The sequence below is a fragment of the Antechinus flavipes genome, chromosome 5 (assembly GCF_016432865.1).
Source record: "Antechinus flavipes isolate AdamAnt ecotype Samford, QLD, Australia chromosome 5, AdamAnt_v2, whole genome shotgun sequence".
Classification (NCBI taxonomy): domain Eukaryota; kingdom Metazoa; phylum Chordata; class Mammalia; order Dasyuromorphia; family Dasyuridae; genus Antechinus; species Antechinus flavipes.
In genome coordinates, this window is record NC_067402.1 from 277857279 (window position 1) to 277872986 (window position 15708).

Genomic DNA, 15708 nt, shown 5'->3' on the forward strand with positions numbered 1-15708 from the left:
AAAAAAAAGAATAGTTAGGAGTAGAAAAATTGGGAACATCATATTAAGCCTGGTAACTGGTACTAGTAACCTTGTGACCAAATCATTTAACCTCTTTGTGCCTCCAGGTATCTTTCTTTTGAAAAGTAGACTTATTAGAGAATGGCTAATCTGTTCCAATGGATGGAGATTCCACACTGGGACTTTATATCTAGACTAAAAATCTCAGATCTTCTCTCTCCCACCCTTCTATTGTTTTCTCCAATAGAGAAAACACCAGCTATGGAGGCCTTTTTCATACATTTTCATACACATTCAGTCAATTGAAGATCATTTATTAAGTACCTAGGCTGTGGATCAGGCACGTAATTACTGTTCTAGCAAGTATCCCCTCCCTCTATCTCGTACTTAATGGAGATGTAATCATAATTCTTATCTAAACATTTAAAAGGTGGAGTAGTCCAAACCCTATCACTTGTAGAGGCATGGGGAACCAGGGGAGGAAGCAGAGCATTGGACTCCATGACCTCCGAGATCCCTCCCAACTCAAATTATTTATGAATCATTAACCCTATTTTATAATTCATGTGACCTTTTGAAAGATAGTCCTAGAATGGAATAGAACTGGATGACGCATACATTTTCCCAAAGGTTTTTTCTTCTTTTTGGTTAATGTTCTTTCCCTTTCGAAATAAACGTAACTTGTGTATATGTTTCACTACCATAGAGTATAAGCTTCTTGAGGGTGGGGATTGTCTGCTTTTTTTTCCTTCTAGCACTGATTGTTCTTTCTTTGATCTTATGTTATAATGAGAGCAGGGACTGCCTCATTTATCTTGGATTTCCCCAACATTCAACAGTATTTGCACATAGTAGGCACTCCGTATGCTCTTGGAATTGCTCATGTTGTCCCCTCTCATGACATGTCAAGCCATCTCAAGATGGTTATCTTGAGGTTAGGGATTATTTTATTTTTCATCCTTATCTTCCCAGCACTTGGAAGTACTTCATCCTTGTCTTCCTGGCACTTGTCTGTTGAGCTTATGAACTGATGATAGAACCTTCCCATTTGGAGTTCAGTATTATCTTTGTACCATAGCTAGCCTAAAAATTAAAAAATTAAAATTGAGAATTTCTTGGTCTTTTGCCTAAGATCAGTTATAGCCGTGTAACATCATTTAAGAAAAATTTTAACCAGTGAAATTGAATTTTTCTTTGGAGAATTCTTTTTAGAATTAAATAGCTCCCTCTTTTAGGTTAATGGGAGCTAACCTGTAACTTAGCACAGGAGAGCGAGGCTGCTGGGAATCGGAGGAACAATAACTTCCATTTAAAGAGTTGTTTACAATTTCAAAGTTAGTTTCTTGTTATCTCATTTTGTTCTTTAGAACAAGGGTATTATTAGGTAGGGTGAATATTACTTTGCTGCCTCTGTGGGTGTGGGAACAGGAATGCCCCATAGAATACTTTTGTTACATAGCTCAACTATTTCTTTGGTTAAAAAAGGTTTCCTTGGGCTAGCCTGGGACTAGAGACCATTTGTTACATTATTTCTATGGGAAAATACAACCTGACCATAACCTCCTTAAGGGTTACCTTTTATCCTCCCTTTAAGTGGTTTACCATTGATTTGAAATTGCAGTTCATGTTTTTTGGAAGATAATCACTTTTTCTGGATAGAACCTAAAAGGGAATGAAACATTCTGTATCAACATTACTGAGAATAGATGGAGGAGAACATTTTAAGGCAACAAAATGAACCTTGGTTTTCCTTGCGATTTAGAAACCGACATGATCATTAAAGCTTCTAAAACAAATTCTGCAATGTTTTAAACTTGCCCCTCTTGCTATAGTCCTTTGCCTGGAGATTGTTATAGTAAAGTGCTGAGTTTGGAGGCAGGAAGTCCTGGGTTCAAATTCTGCTCCTACCAGTTAATGGTTCAAGATCATGGGGTCATAATGTCATGCCCCCAGGCAGCTACCAATGTCCTTCATGGACTGGATTACTTGACCAAACTTTCATGTTTCTATTCTATATTATGCTTGGCCCATATGGAGCAGCTTAGACTTCCATAGTATCTAGTCATTGCTTCAAGTTTTGAGTCACTCAAATTTCTAAGAGCCTACAATAAAAATCATAATAGTAATGATGACGCGTTTAGTACTTTTAAGATTTACAGAGAAATTTATGCACGTGAGTCCCTCTAAGCCTTGTGATCACACACTATTAAAAAAATGGTTCTGTGTCTCACGCCCATTTTACAGATGAAGAATAAATATGAAATTCAGAAAGGTGATGACAATTAATAACGATAGGACACTAGGTTTAAAGTTGTAAGGCACTTTAGAGCCGTTTACTGAGGCTCCCAGACTTAGAATTTGGAAAGGATCTCAGAGGCTATCTCATCTATACTTCTGCTCTCCCCCGTTTTTACAATTGAGGAAACTGAGCCCAGGGAGGCCAAATGTTTTAAGATTAGAGTTGGAAAGAACCTTGGAAGACAATCTGGTCTAATCCTCCCTCTTCTATTTTATAGATGACAAAATTGAGGCTCAAGGAGATGAATGGATTCATTCAAGACCATTCTGGTAGTCAGTTGCAGAAACTACATTTTGCATCTAGGTCTTTTGACAACAAATTCAGCCCTCTTTTTGGTGGTATTAAGTTATTCTCTTGAATTCATCGACAAATGTCGATGTCTTCTGGTTAAATTTGTCATAGAGTCAAAAATTAGTTGAGCTTTAAGGGACCTTAGATTTCCGAGTTCATTGGTTCACACAGGGTGGTCACAGGATCCTCAAGAACCTGAAATGGGATCTATTTTCACAATAATGCTAAGGCCTTATTTCCAATGTGGTGAATCTCAATAGATACCCACATAAACAAAGGCTTTTTGGGGGCATTCTCGATTTTTTAAAAGAGTGTAAAGAGGTTCTGAGATTTTAAAAGCTTATTTAATCTAGTATTTTCCCTTTAGGAGAATAGATTGAGAGTGTATATATATATATAAATGTCAACCAACCATTGCTCTTGTTTTCTGATTCAACCCATTTTTTTTAAGAGATGAGAAAATTGAGACTTAGACCTGTTTAAGGTCACAGAGCTAGTTTGTGGCCATTGGGACTTGAACTCAAGTTCTTCTGATGTCTGATGCTGCTATTTCCACTCTGCTTCTGCAGATTTTCTTATTGCTACTGCATTTTGAGATTCATAATTGTCCTAGGGGTGTTTCCTTCTGTCCAAGATCATTCACCCTCTGGCTCTGGCTCAGATGCAGACACCTCTCCTGGGCTGACTGAGAACTGTTCCACCACAATGTTGTATCACAATATTGGTGTGGTCTTAAATAAGATCACAAGGTAAACCATTGCTGGGCTGGTACTTTGGATGGAAGCCATGGGAAGACTAGAACATGCTAGTACTTGTAATTGTCTAGCATGTGGTTGAATTACCTGCTTTGTTTGGGGAAATACCGCCAAGAGTGTGGGTCATTAAGAGAGCAAGAATCTTCAAGATTTTCTTTCTTTTTTTTTTTTTAATTGTTTTAGATATTTCTAAAGAAATTTTCACTTCTATATATTTTCATCTCCGCTCCAGAGAACCATTCTTGGAGGAGAGAGGCTGATGACTGTGTGGCTCTTGAATTCCCTCACTTATATCCAACACCCCTGTGGTATCTTTGGGTTTCTTTTAAAAACGAAGGATGGACAACAACAACAAAGAATGAAGGGGTAGCTAGGTGGCGCAGTGGATAGAGCGGCAGTCCTGAAGTCAGGAGGACCTGAGTTCAAATTTCACCTCAGACACTTAACACCTCTAGCTGTGTGACCCTGGGCAAGTCACTTAAATCTAATTGCCTTAGCCAAAAAACAGAGAGAGAGAGAGAGAAGAAAGAGAGGGTTGAGATGACCTACACATTTATTTGATGACCAATTCCATAGTGTTTTAGGATCCATAGTTATCTTTTGGACTAAGTAGTTGCATCAATCAACATTTATTAAGGTCCTATACTATGTTCAAGGCACTGGAGATGCACTAACAAAGAATAAAACAATCCTTACTTGCAAAGAACTTTTTGTTCTAATGGGGAGGTGACAAGTTTAGATGTAAAAACATTCTTAGTCAGTGAACGTATTATTATTATTATCATTTTATTTTGATAATTTATTCAATATTGACCTTTGAAAAACTCTGTGTTCCAATTTTCCCTTCCTTTCTCCCCACCCCCTTCCCTAAATAGTATGTAGTCCAATATAGTGAACATATGAAAAAATATATATATATTAAGTTTTTATATTTCAATATAATTGTGCAGCTTGTTGGTGCAGTGTATAGTGAGTCAAGCCTGGAGCCAGGAAGACCCAAGTTCAAATGTGGCCCCAGACATTTCCTAGCCGTATGTTCCTGGTCAAGTTACTTAACCCTATTTGCCTCAATTTCCTCATCTGTAAAATGAGCTGGAGAAGAAAATGGCAAACTGAGACACTTACTAGCTGTATGATCCTAGGCATGTCACTTAATCCTGTTTACATCAGTTTCCTCCTCTTCAAAATAAACCGGAGAAGGAAATGGCCAATCACTTTAGTATCTCTGCCAAGAAATGGGGTCATCATGATTGAAACGACTCCACAACACTAAAAATCAATCTGTCAACAAACATATATTGACCAGATACCCAGGCTAAGCTATGTACTGTTTTAGTTGCTAAAGATACAAAAACTCCCTGCCCTCAGGGAGCGTATATTCTTTTGAAGGTTTAAAAAAAAATTAGTAATCAGATAAAAAAGAGAATCGAGAATTTTGTCCTTTCCTATTCAATCCAGAGCTTAGTACAAATGCCTGGCACAAATGTTGATTGATTTTTAATTCTGAATTTCTATAATACACATTTCTACATTTCCAATATAATTTCTACAATAAATAGAGAAAATCATTTAATAAGTCTTTCTTAAATGTCAAGCGCTGATCCCGGAAAAGGAAGGAGGAATAGATACAAGAGGTAGCTGAAATTCTGTAAATACCACAGCTCTTGGTGACTTCTCCTTTGGACGTCATTCTTTGTAGAGGTCTCAGACACCATTCTAGGTGACACATCCAGGAAGTTGGGAAATGAATACTCACCTGTGGGGAAATGACCTAGTTTATAAACATGCAGCAGAGGGTGACTTTTAAGAATGGATGGACTGCTGTTAAGGCAGTTATGATTCCTAGGCATTGTTCTAGTGGCCCGGCTACATACACTCCAGCCATGTCATTTATTTGGATTTCTCTTTGTGTGAAATCTCTTCTTCCACTTCTTATTTATTTGGTAAATAACCTGGCTGCCTTTGAATTACACGCCCTATTTTCTGAGGCTTCCTGATACCCAGGAGCTGTCAGCCTGCTATTTAGAGTTTATGTAAACAGTTGGTTATCTATCTTCTCCCACACCTGGTGAACCTGTTATTTTCTCCAGAGTCCCTGGGTCTTCTTCCTCCTAGTCCAGCTTGGAAATCGGACAGGATTGAGGCTGGATACCCCAGGGAATAATGTAGAAAGGAGCAGAGATCTGTCCCTTTGTTGCAGGTTTCCTATTTCCAAATAGTTCTTCCTGTCCAATGATTGCTTACTAAAGATGAATGACTAGTTATAAGTGGAAGTGATTGACTAATTGGGCCATACTGATGCAGTTTCTCTGTGATGACAGGGTGAGTGTGTGTGTCTGAGAGCCTCCACCCTTTGAAAAGACTAGATATCTACTTCCTAGGGGTGATTATCAGTCAATGACTGGTCGTATAGTCAAGGATGGGAACTTTTTTCTTTTCAAAACACTTATTTTGTTTGTATGTGAATGACATTATTACTATTATTATTAGCTCCCATGATAATAGTGTTGAGTTTTGAGTCAGGGTATCTCTGTCAAAATCCAGGTATTGCTATTTGCTATGTTTGTGACTCTTTGGCAAGTCAACTTCTTATTGGGCCTCAGTTTCCTTATTAGTACAGCTGGGGGGATTGGACTTAGATGACTTCAAGAGATCTATTTGTCATCGCTTAAATTTTTGATCCTGTGATTTAGATTAGGTTCCTTCTGGGTACAGAGCATACAATTTTGTTAATTGTATGTTAATGTTAATGTTCTTTCCTGGGCCTGTATCTTCCTTCCCTCATTTCTGCCCCTCAGAACGACCGTTCTCTTAAGATCCCTTGCTATCTCTGCGTATTTTGTATATATTTAGTCATAGGCTGCTGCAGGGAGGGGAGGGGTGCACAAAGTGCTAGTTTGGAGTCGTTTCCTCTTTATAAAGTGAACCGGAGAAAGAAATGGCCAACTACTCCAGTATCTGCTTCCTGAGTTCAAATCTGGCCTTAGATACTTCCTAGCTGTGTGACCTTGGGCAAGTCATGTCACCCTGTCTGCCTCAGTTTCCTTATGTGGAAAATGAACTGGAGAAGGAAATGGCAAACCACTCCAGTATCCTGCTTAGAAAACCCCAAATGAGGATCAAGGAGAGTTAGACACGACTAAAAATGAACAACAGCAACAACATTCCTAGTTATTTTCATCTTTGCCTTTTCCATTCAAATCTATACCTCTAGAAGTTAGGGTTACAGATTTTTGCCTTTTTTTCTATCTCCAACACTTACTTGACTCCGTGCCTGGTATAGAGAAAGTGTTCAATAAATGCTTGTTGACTGACTCATTTGGTATGCTATTAGAACATTTCAAGGAATGGTCATTGGATAACTCTAGAGTTACAAGGGACTTCAGAGGCCCACTAGTTCATTGTTCACTCATTTTGGTCATATCGACTCTTCGGGACCCCATTTGGGATTTTTTTGTCAAAGATAATGGAGTGGTTTACCTTTTCCTCCTTACCCAGGATCACACAGTTAGGAAGTGTCTGAGGGCAGATTTGTACCTAGGAAGGAAGAGCAATCTTCTTGATTCTACTGTGCCCCCTCGATGCCCTCAGGAAGTTTACTTTCTAATAGAAACAATGAAATCCCAAAGAAGAAGTCAGTTTATTGAATCATAGATTTAGAGCTAAAAGAAATGTAGAAGTTATGTGGTTCAGTGTCACTACATGTACAGATTAAAAATATCACTTCCTAATGTCACAGGGCAATAATAGGAGCAATAGGATTCTGCCTCTTCTGACTTTAGATTCAAGTTTCTTTTCATTCTACTAGCAACCTATTCCTGTCCTCTTATAAACTTCCTACACTTTGGGACTAGGTAGTTGTCCATCATGGTATCCTTGGTCCTTTATTTATTTTTTTCTTAATATGTTCCTTGAATTCATTTGAACTTGCCATCTGGAAGTGGGTCAGAGGGGTAGAAGTCCACTTTGTGGCCAGCACTTTGCGTGGTACCTTACACACAGTAGGTGTTCGATATTAGTTGGATTGGATGGAAGTTGAAATTTGACAGTGGGCTAAAGGAGGAAGTGATGGTGTAATTTTTTTGGAAGAGAATTAAACATTTGGAAGTTTTCAAACCAGACCAAGACTTGAGGAAGTCATTGCCTGTTATGAGTAAATTCTCTTTTAGGGCAAAGGTAGAACCAGATTAGACTAAGTTGGTGAAGAGGAAATGCAAGAAATTTGCATATTGGAGTTTTGCTGGGAACCAGAAGACGTAATGTAGCTGGAAAGGGGAAGTTGGTTGTTTGGGTGTGTGTAGGGCATTGGGGTGGTTAAATGGGGAACTTGGACCCACTTAAAGGAAGATGGGTTTAAGTTTCAGATGCGTCCCATTAAGGCACCCATCTGGATTCTTGAGATATGGACTTAGGCACATGTTAATGTTATCAATGTTCCATTTTTATTTTTGCTAAATATTTTTTTGGGGATGATAGTAGGGAAATATGGGGGAACAGCTGTTGGAGGAAGAATGAAAATGATTTTTTTTTATTTTAATAGTATTTGAAAGTGAATCTTGAAAAGAGTGACAGTGAGTCCTTAGCAAAAATCCACAGGAAGCAGAAAAGGAAAGAAGTTCAGAAGGGGCCACAGACAACAGCAGAGAAATATTGGAGTTCTTGCCTTCAATAAGAAATATACAAAATTCCAAGCTCTATTGTCTCACAATCAATCTCTCTGTGGGGAAATGTCCTATTTATTGATGTTTGTCAAGTTTGGATTAAAAAAAAAAAGGAAAATTTTAAGAAATGAAGCTAGAGAAGGAGAGAACAATAATGTTTTGATGCAGTGTCTACTTTTTAAAAAATAACTTTTTCTTGTCAGTATTTATTTGAACTTCTTTAATCTATCCAACCATTCAAATCATGGAACAGGAATCACAAAGATAATGTCGACAAGATTCTAAGCTAAAATAGAAACTTCAAATCGCAAAGAAAGTACAAACTTTGTTTAACCAGCTTTTTTTTTTTTTTTAATTTAAACAGTGATCCTTCCTTTTTTATCCTGCTGAACACGCCCAAGAGATGATTATTTTTTAGCCAGATTCAGGTGATGGAAGGTGTGCTCCCACTTGGTAGAAGGGAATATGACTTGGAAATAGAATATGACTGAGTGGTAACAGATGAGCTGTCTCTGGGCTGGGGCAGTGATTTACATAGGTCTGATGTGGGTCAATTTGCATGGATAGAGAAGAATTTTGATTTGTCAAGCCTCCATGAGTCTCTCTCCGAGGAAGGTGATGTATCAGCTCTTGGTTATTGAGCATGAAACATGGTCATCAATCAGTATAGCAAATATTTCTTTCGTGCCAGCTAGAATAGCTTCCCAATGTTTATTTGCTTTAGTAGATTGCCACCCTTGTGTATCCCTTGTAGACAGGACTTCCTGAGTCACTAGTGATGTCAAACTCATATAGATCTAACCCAGAGCTTCTTGAACCTTTTCTACCCATGACCCCTTTTTGCCCAAGAAATTTAACACATGAATAGGTATATAAAATGGGTTATAGAAATCAACATTTACTGATAATAAACCATAATTTCACAACTCCCACATTTAGTGATAAGACCCCATATGGGGTCTTGAACCCTAGTTTAAGATGGGTGCCATTAAGGCACTCCTCAGGATTCCTGAGATATTGATTTAGGCACATATTAATGTTATCAATGTTCCTTTTTTATTTATTTTGCTAAATATTTCTCAATTAAATTTTAATCTGTTTCAGCAACACTTGACGCTTTGGACAGACACTCCCTCCCTCTCCCTATGGGCCCTGTTTTCCTCATTGATGAAATGAAAGGGGTGGGTAGGAGGAATAGCAGCTCTTGACCTGGAGTCTTTGAACATAAGAATAATTTCTGATAACTTACCTTAATATAATCGATTTCCTTTGTAGTCTTATAGATCTTGTTTTTATTTTGCATGTGTATTAAACATTTAAAAATGCGATTTTGAGAGGAGTATGTAGGCTTCCCTGAACTGCCGGAGGGGAGTTTTCCAAGATCTCCTAGTCCCTGTATTATATTTCCAGGCAAGCACAGGAATCTTCCTACCTTCTGCCATCGGCACTGGTCATGTTCTTAGAAGTGTTGTACTTGGGTCCTAGTACCACTTAGTAAAGCTCTGAGTTTTGTTGTTTTTTAAACTGGTTCTTTGGTTGGGCGCCTTTAGTTCATCCCTTCAGAAAACATTTTATTAAGCACCTACTATGTGCCAGGCTCTGTGCTGAGGAACCAAAGAAAAATATTCTGCCTGATCTGTCTTTCTCGTTACTCAGATCCTATGGTTTTCTACATCCCTTTTTATTTTCCTCAAGCCTCTTCCCAAGGAAGAAGCTTTGAGTTCTCCATTCCTTGTTGTAAATTGGCTGCTGTTTGGCAGCCTTGAGAACCCATGTTAAATCCTGACTTTGTGGGGCTTCCTAGTTAGAAGTAGTCAGCATGACAAGGCATTTTCCTAAGAAGTGTTTTATTGCCATCCTGAGGGGAGGTTTCACACTATGGGGTGGTGGTTTTTAGTTTTTCCCCCTGATAACAGCCTTCCACAATTGCTTTGTCAGAATGACTGGGCTTCTGTCCATAAATGACTTTATGATCATACTTAAAATCTTTCCTTGTTCAGGAATGGGAAGGAGGGAGGAGGGTGTACAACATCCTGAACAGAGCTTTGTTGGTGTGTCTGTGTTGGCCAGACACAGGCTGTCTTTTAGTTTTCCTGAGCTGTGCATCTGAAAACTACTATTTCCCCTTCGCGCCCATGGGGATAATTAAAAAAAAAAGATCAGACACGTTGACTTGCTGTGCTAAATTCAGATTCCTATTGGCCATCACAGTGAGTGATAAGTGATGAGAAGTTCCTTGAGCTAGGGTTAGCAGACCACCTAGTCCAAACCTCTTATACAAACGAGTAAACTGAGCTTCAGGAAGATCATTGGGTCATTAAAAAGGCCTTAGAGGGCAGATCAGTGTTAGCCTTTTATTTTACAGATACTGAAACTGAGACCCAGAGAGGATGTGATTTGCCCATATCACAAAGGGACTGTTTGCCCGAGGTGGGATCTGACTCCAAAGTGCAGAGCTTTTTCCACTGTACCCCACTTTTTTCCATGTTTCCAGTCTTCGATATTGAATTTCTTTTCCTCCCACAGTGCCTTGTGTTGAAGGTGGAGTCATAATGCCCTTTGGATATTGGTTCTGCTTACCCACCTTTGATTTGAGGCGCTCCAGGGTTTCCTGTGTCTGGTATCACTGGGTCCCTGGTGCTGTCACGTTGTCCCCCGAACAACCCCCACCGATGCCCTCCAACTGGGAACAGAGGCGCTGCTTCAGTGCGGTCCCTCCTCCCCGAACTGCTCCCTTGCTGCTGTCCACACCCCAACCCCCTCCTGCTGTTCCCAACTCCTGCCTCCCACCCCCTCCAGCTGGTAGCAGGAATACTATTCAGTCTGAGCCGGTAAGTGGAGGGGCTGACTCTTCCAGGTTCTTAAACCTCCTGTATTTCTTGTCCATCTTCCCTCTGGTGCCCTTTCTCTTTCCATAGGTCTATGGACTTAGTACTACAAAGGATCTTACAGATCATCCTATTCAACTTCCTATTTTTTACACAGGAAGAAACTTGAATTCCTCAGAGCCATAATTTGAACCTTCTGACTTCAGTCCCCATTGTTCTTGTTGCTTTTTACAGTAAGATCATCCAGTTTTTCGTGATGCTACAACATTTTCCTTTACAAGGAGGAGACGCAGATGAAAAATTTTACATGACCCAATGTTACCCAGCATTCTTCTAGAAAGGGCAGGCTCTTAAATTAGATTACTTCCCCAAAGTCGTTTTCACCAGCGAGGGTGAAATGGGGCCAAATGCGGATAAGAATAATGGAGTGATTTCTTTTTAGCTCCCCATTTAATTAAAACGGTAATTCCTTAGGACTGGAGACCTTAATAGGCAAAAAATATGGATTTGCCCATCCTCAATCTAATACAAAGGACTTAATGGGCACAGAAGCAAAAGAAACCCACTTTGCAAATTACCTTTGTCAAAATAGATTGCAGCAGCTTCTGTCTAGAATATTAACCTATGGGAAAGGTGAAATGGAAATGTTTTGTGTCGATTTTTCAGCCTTTTTTTTTTGTTTGTTTGTTTCACCATAAAAGACTTATAGTGAATCCTAAAAATAGCCTCTGAAAATGTGACAATCATAATACTGTCTTTATTCTGGCCCAGCCCTTCCATTTGGTATTGCCTCTGCCCATCCTTGGCTGTTCTCTGCGATATGGTTCTTTTGACAACCTATCAAAGTAAAAGGGCTCTCTGAAGAAAGCATTTTTTTTTTTTTTTTTTTTTTTTTTTTTTGCTGGCTACTGTGATATTTCCAGATACCCAGCTTAAACATTTTTTAAATGCAAATAAATGTTTAATAGAATTTTTTTTTAACATCAATGTCAGTTTCCAGTAATTGCCCCATTCCCCACATTAGTGTCTTCTGATGTAACAAAGATGTTCATTTATATGGTTAGGCTATGTCTCACTGTGTATGTCTCATTCCATCTCTGTGTTCCACCACCTCTGTATTGAGAGGAAGAAGATGTGTTTCAGGAAAATATCTTGGAGGTAATTCAATATAACTTTCCTAATTTTACAGGTGAGAAAACTGAGTCCTAGAGAGGTTATTTGAATAACTCAGTAGCATGCACGTAGTAAGTTCAAGTTTAAAGTCTATGATTCAAAGCCGAGTCCTGTTTTTGTAATCCTTTCAGACCAACTTTACTTTTTAAACCATCAGCACCTGATTGATTAGACAGCTGACATTTTAGTGTTTTAAGGTCTACCTAATGCTTTTATAGTATGTCACTTAAATCTTTGCTCTTGTCTTTATATTACGAATGAGGCAATCTGGGCTCAGATTATTGCTCATTGACTTACCCATGCTCACATGGTCTGGAGGGGTCAGCAGACATTTAAAAGTCTTTCATTACTCTGCCAAACCTTTCGTTATTTCTCTCACCTTTTTGGACCTTTGGGTTCAGGGGCCGTTGGTCTGGGGAGTGCTTGGTATAAATAAAGTCCATCCACCAATGCTGATTGGCCTGAAAAAAAAAAAAAACACACACACCCAAATGTATTGGCTCATATTTTACATCTTTTTTGTTATTATATATCCCTTTCCTCTGCCCTGCCTAGAGAGTCATACTTTTGTAACACTGAAGTACTGGAAAATGTTTAACAACAGGCTTTCTGGGGAGGAAATGCACACTTGATTCTTTTTTAGGTTTAATTTTCTTTAATACTTCCTTTCATAATTCATAATTCTAAAAAGCAATGAAAATGATGAATTAAGCCCTAATTTATAACATTTGTAAATTTCTTTTTTTTGTTGTTTTTTAAAAGTTAATGCTTTTTATTAAACTATATACATGGATAATTTTTGATATTCACCCCTACAAAACCCTGTGTTCTAATTTTTTTCTTTTTCTTCCATTCATTCCCTCCCCCAATTGAAAGTGATCCAATATATGTTAAACATGTGCAATTCTTCTAAACATATTTATTTCCACAATTATACTGCTACACAAGAAAAATTAGATCAAAAAGGAAAAAAAAATGAGAGAAAACCATGCAAGCAAATAACAATACAAAGAGTGAAAATACTATATTGTGGTCCACATTCAGTTCCCATAGTCCTCTTTCTGGGTGGGCATCTGTCAATTTCAAGGAGATAAATGAAAATTTCAACAATTGGCTTTCCTCTCATTAGTTGACTTGCAAACAGGTTGGAGTTGGCCCTTCCCTGTAAGACAGAATTTTAAAAAACGAGACAGAAAAACCATTTAAACTATCTATCCACCAAGTCTGACAGTGTATGACTTATTGCACATTCATAGACCTCCACAGAACACAGGGAAGTACATTTTCTCCTCTAGTTTTTGGGAATGGGCTTGGTGATGGGAATTATACAGTGGAATGGTGTTTCTATTGTCTTCTGGTCTTTTCTCTTTCTTTGCTGTATATTCCCAAATCTCCTTATTTTATATTCTACAAATTCATCTCAACTATCGTTTTGGACAACTGTTGTGAAGATTATAATCTTAGAAAACCGTCTGGGGCACAGAGTCACACAGCCGGTATGGATTGGGGGCAGGATTTTGAACTCGGGTCTTTATGAAACCAAGCCCACCTCTCTGTCCACTGTACAATATTGCCTTTCCACTGAAGGTCAGTGAAATACTAGGGAGACATAAGAGAACTCTTCTCCTAAATCCAGAAACATCTGTTTATGATCTTTATGCAAGTTTATACTTGTGGTCTGGTATTGGGAGCCAAGAAGAAAATGCAGTAATTTGGGTCATTTGTGATGTTTTCTTCCAAATGGTGGGTTTTCTGTAGTGCCTGGTGAGGGCTGCTTTGGACTGAACCATTTTTGCCTTTTGTTTTCCTTCAGGCCAGTAAGGAAGATATATCTCAAACTCTCTTAAAAATGAATGGGTCAAATGAGACCCCCGAATCCTATGATTATGACCTAATTATCATCGGAGGAGGTTCTGGAGGCCTGGCTGCTGCCAAGGTATGTGCCTTTGGAGTGGAATGGGTCATTTGTTGGTGAAGGGATTTTGGGAGGAATCTTAGAGTTCCAGGAAATTAGAAAAACCCAACCCAAAATTCATCCAATATTATAGGATCAAAACTTTTGAGTTCAAAGGGACCTTGAAAGTCTTCTTGTTTATTCACCTCCTGAGGAAACTGAGGCAGGTTCTGTCTATTACACCAGGTAGATTTCGACTAGTAGGCAATCAAAAATGTAAAATTGCTGGGGACTAGGAAGAGAGAAATATCCATCTATGTATCAATTTGAAAGCAATATTTCCAATTTAGGGGCAATGTGGCTGGCCCTACTCTCTTACTATCAGGTAGGTAGGAGGGGTGGGCACTAGCAATTGGGAGAATGAGACCATCTGTAGTTATAGTCATTCAGTAAACATTCATTAATTGCCTCCCGTGTGTTGTACCTTGAAGGAAATCAGCACTAGAAAGAGGTGGAAGTGATGAAGGGATGGCTTTTGTTTGTCTTAGGTGAGAGAGGAAAGCTCCATGGTCTCAAGGCTACACACTGTCCTTTAAATCATTCATTAGAAAGATATTTTTCATCCCAGTTCGTCCCATTTGAGCAGCCGGAGGCTCAGGGCAATTTACATCCACCAGCTGTGATCCAATGAGTCTCCCATGAGGTGATGGAAAAGGAAATGAGATAATTCAGGGGAGTTTAGAATTGGAGCTCCGTAGGGCTCGGCTCTGAGAGACAGGAGCTGAATGTACTACTGATGCTTCATCTAAGGACCCAAGTGAAGGTGAGTTTCTGCTTTTGAGGAGGGCTTGAGGATCACAGTCTCAGACCATCTGCTGTAACATCTGCCAAAGGCAAATTAAATGATGATCAAGGAGGGATGATCAAAACGAAGCTAAGAAAGGCAAAAAAAAAAAAAATTGTCTTTTGCTTTAAAGTTAAGATTTAGGTGCTTATTGCCCTGCTAACACTAGAATTTGAATTTAGATCAGGGATTAAATTGGATTAATATTTATTATAAAAAAAATAAATATTATTCCTGCTCTCTGCCAGGAACTGTGCTGCATGCTGGGTATACAGAGGCAAAAATGAATGAAAAAGTATTTTAGGTACCTACCATTCCTCTTGGATACAGAGTAGATAATTGTTTCCCCTATAACTTTATATTTTTAAGCAGCTGACTCAATCATTGAGAAGGTAAGAAGAGATTTGCCCAGGAGTCACATTCAGAGTTTAGATTACTTTCAGCATGGAGATAACATGTTCCACAGAAGAATTAAAAAAATCAAGAAACATCAAATTCTTCCCCCCCTTTTTAATATTTCATTTTTTCCCAATTACATGTAAAGATAGTTTTCAGTATTCATTTTTGTAATATTTTGAGTTCCAAATTTTTCTCCCTCTTTCCCTTCTCTGCTTTCTCCCCAAAACAGTCATCTTATCTAGGTTGTACATGTACAATCATGTTAAACATATTTCCGTATTAGTCTTGTAACATCAACGTCTTTTTATTTTTTATTTTTATTTTTTTAAATTTAATTTTATTTAATAATAACTTTGTATTGACAGAATCCATGCCAGGATAATTTTTACACAACATTATCCCTTGCAATCACTTATGTTTCGTTTTTTCCCCTCCCTCCCTCCTCCCCCCCCCCCCCCCCCAAGATGGCAAGCAGTCCTATATATGTTAAATATATCAACGTCTTTTTAAAAAAAATTAATTTACTTATTTAGTATTTTCCCTCAATTACATTTACAATGATTT

The 15708-nt window shown here is 38.5% G+C and overlaps 1 protein-coding gene across 3 annotated transcripts in view; it reads left to right on the plus strand.

Moving 5' to 3' along the window:
• The window catches only part of TXNRD1 (thioredoxin reductase 1), a 66044-nt gene that overhangs the window by 12486 nt on the left and 37850 nt on the right, over positions 1-15708 (plus strand). For all 3 annotated transcript variants that reach the window (XM_051961290.1, XM_051961291.1, XM_051961292.1), the window contains exon 2: positions 13821-13943. In XM_051961290.1, coding sequence (XP_051817250.1) covers positions 13821-13943 — 123 coding nt within the window. The remainder of the gene's footprint in view (positions 1-13820; positions 13944-15708) is intronic.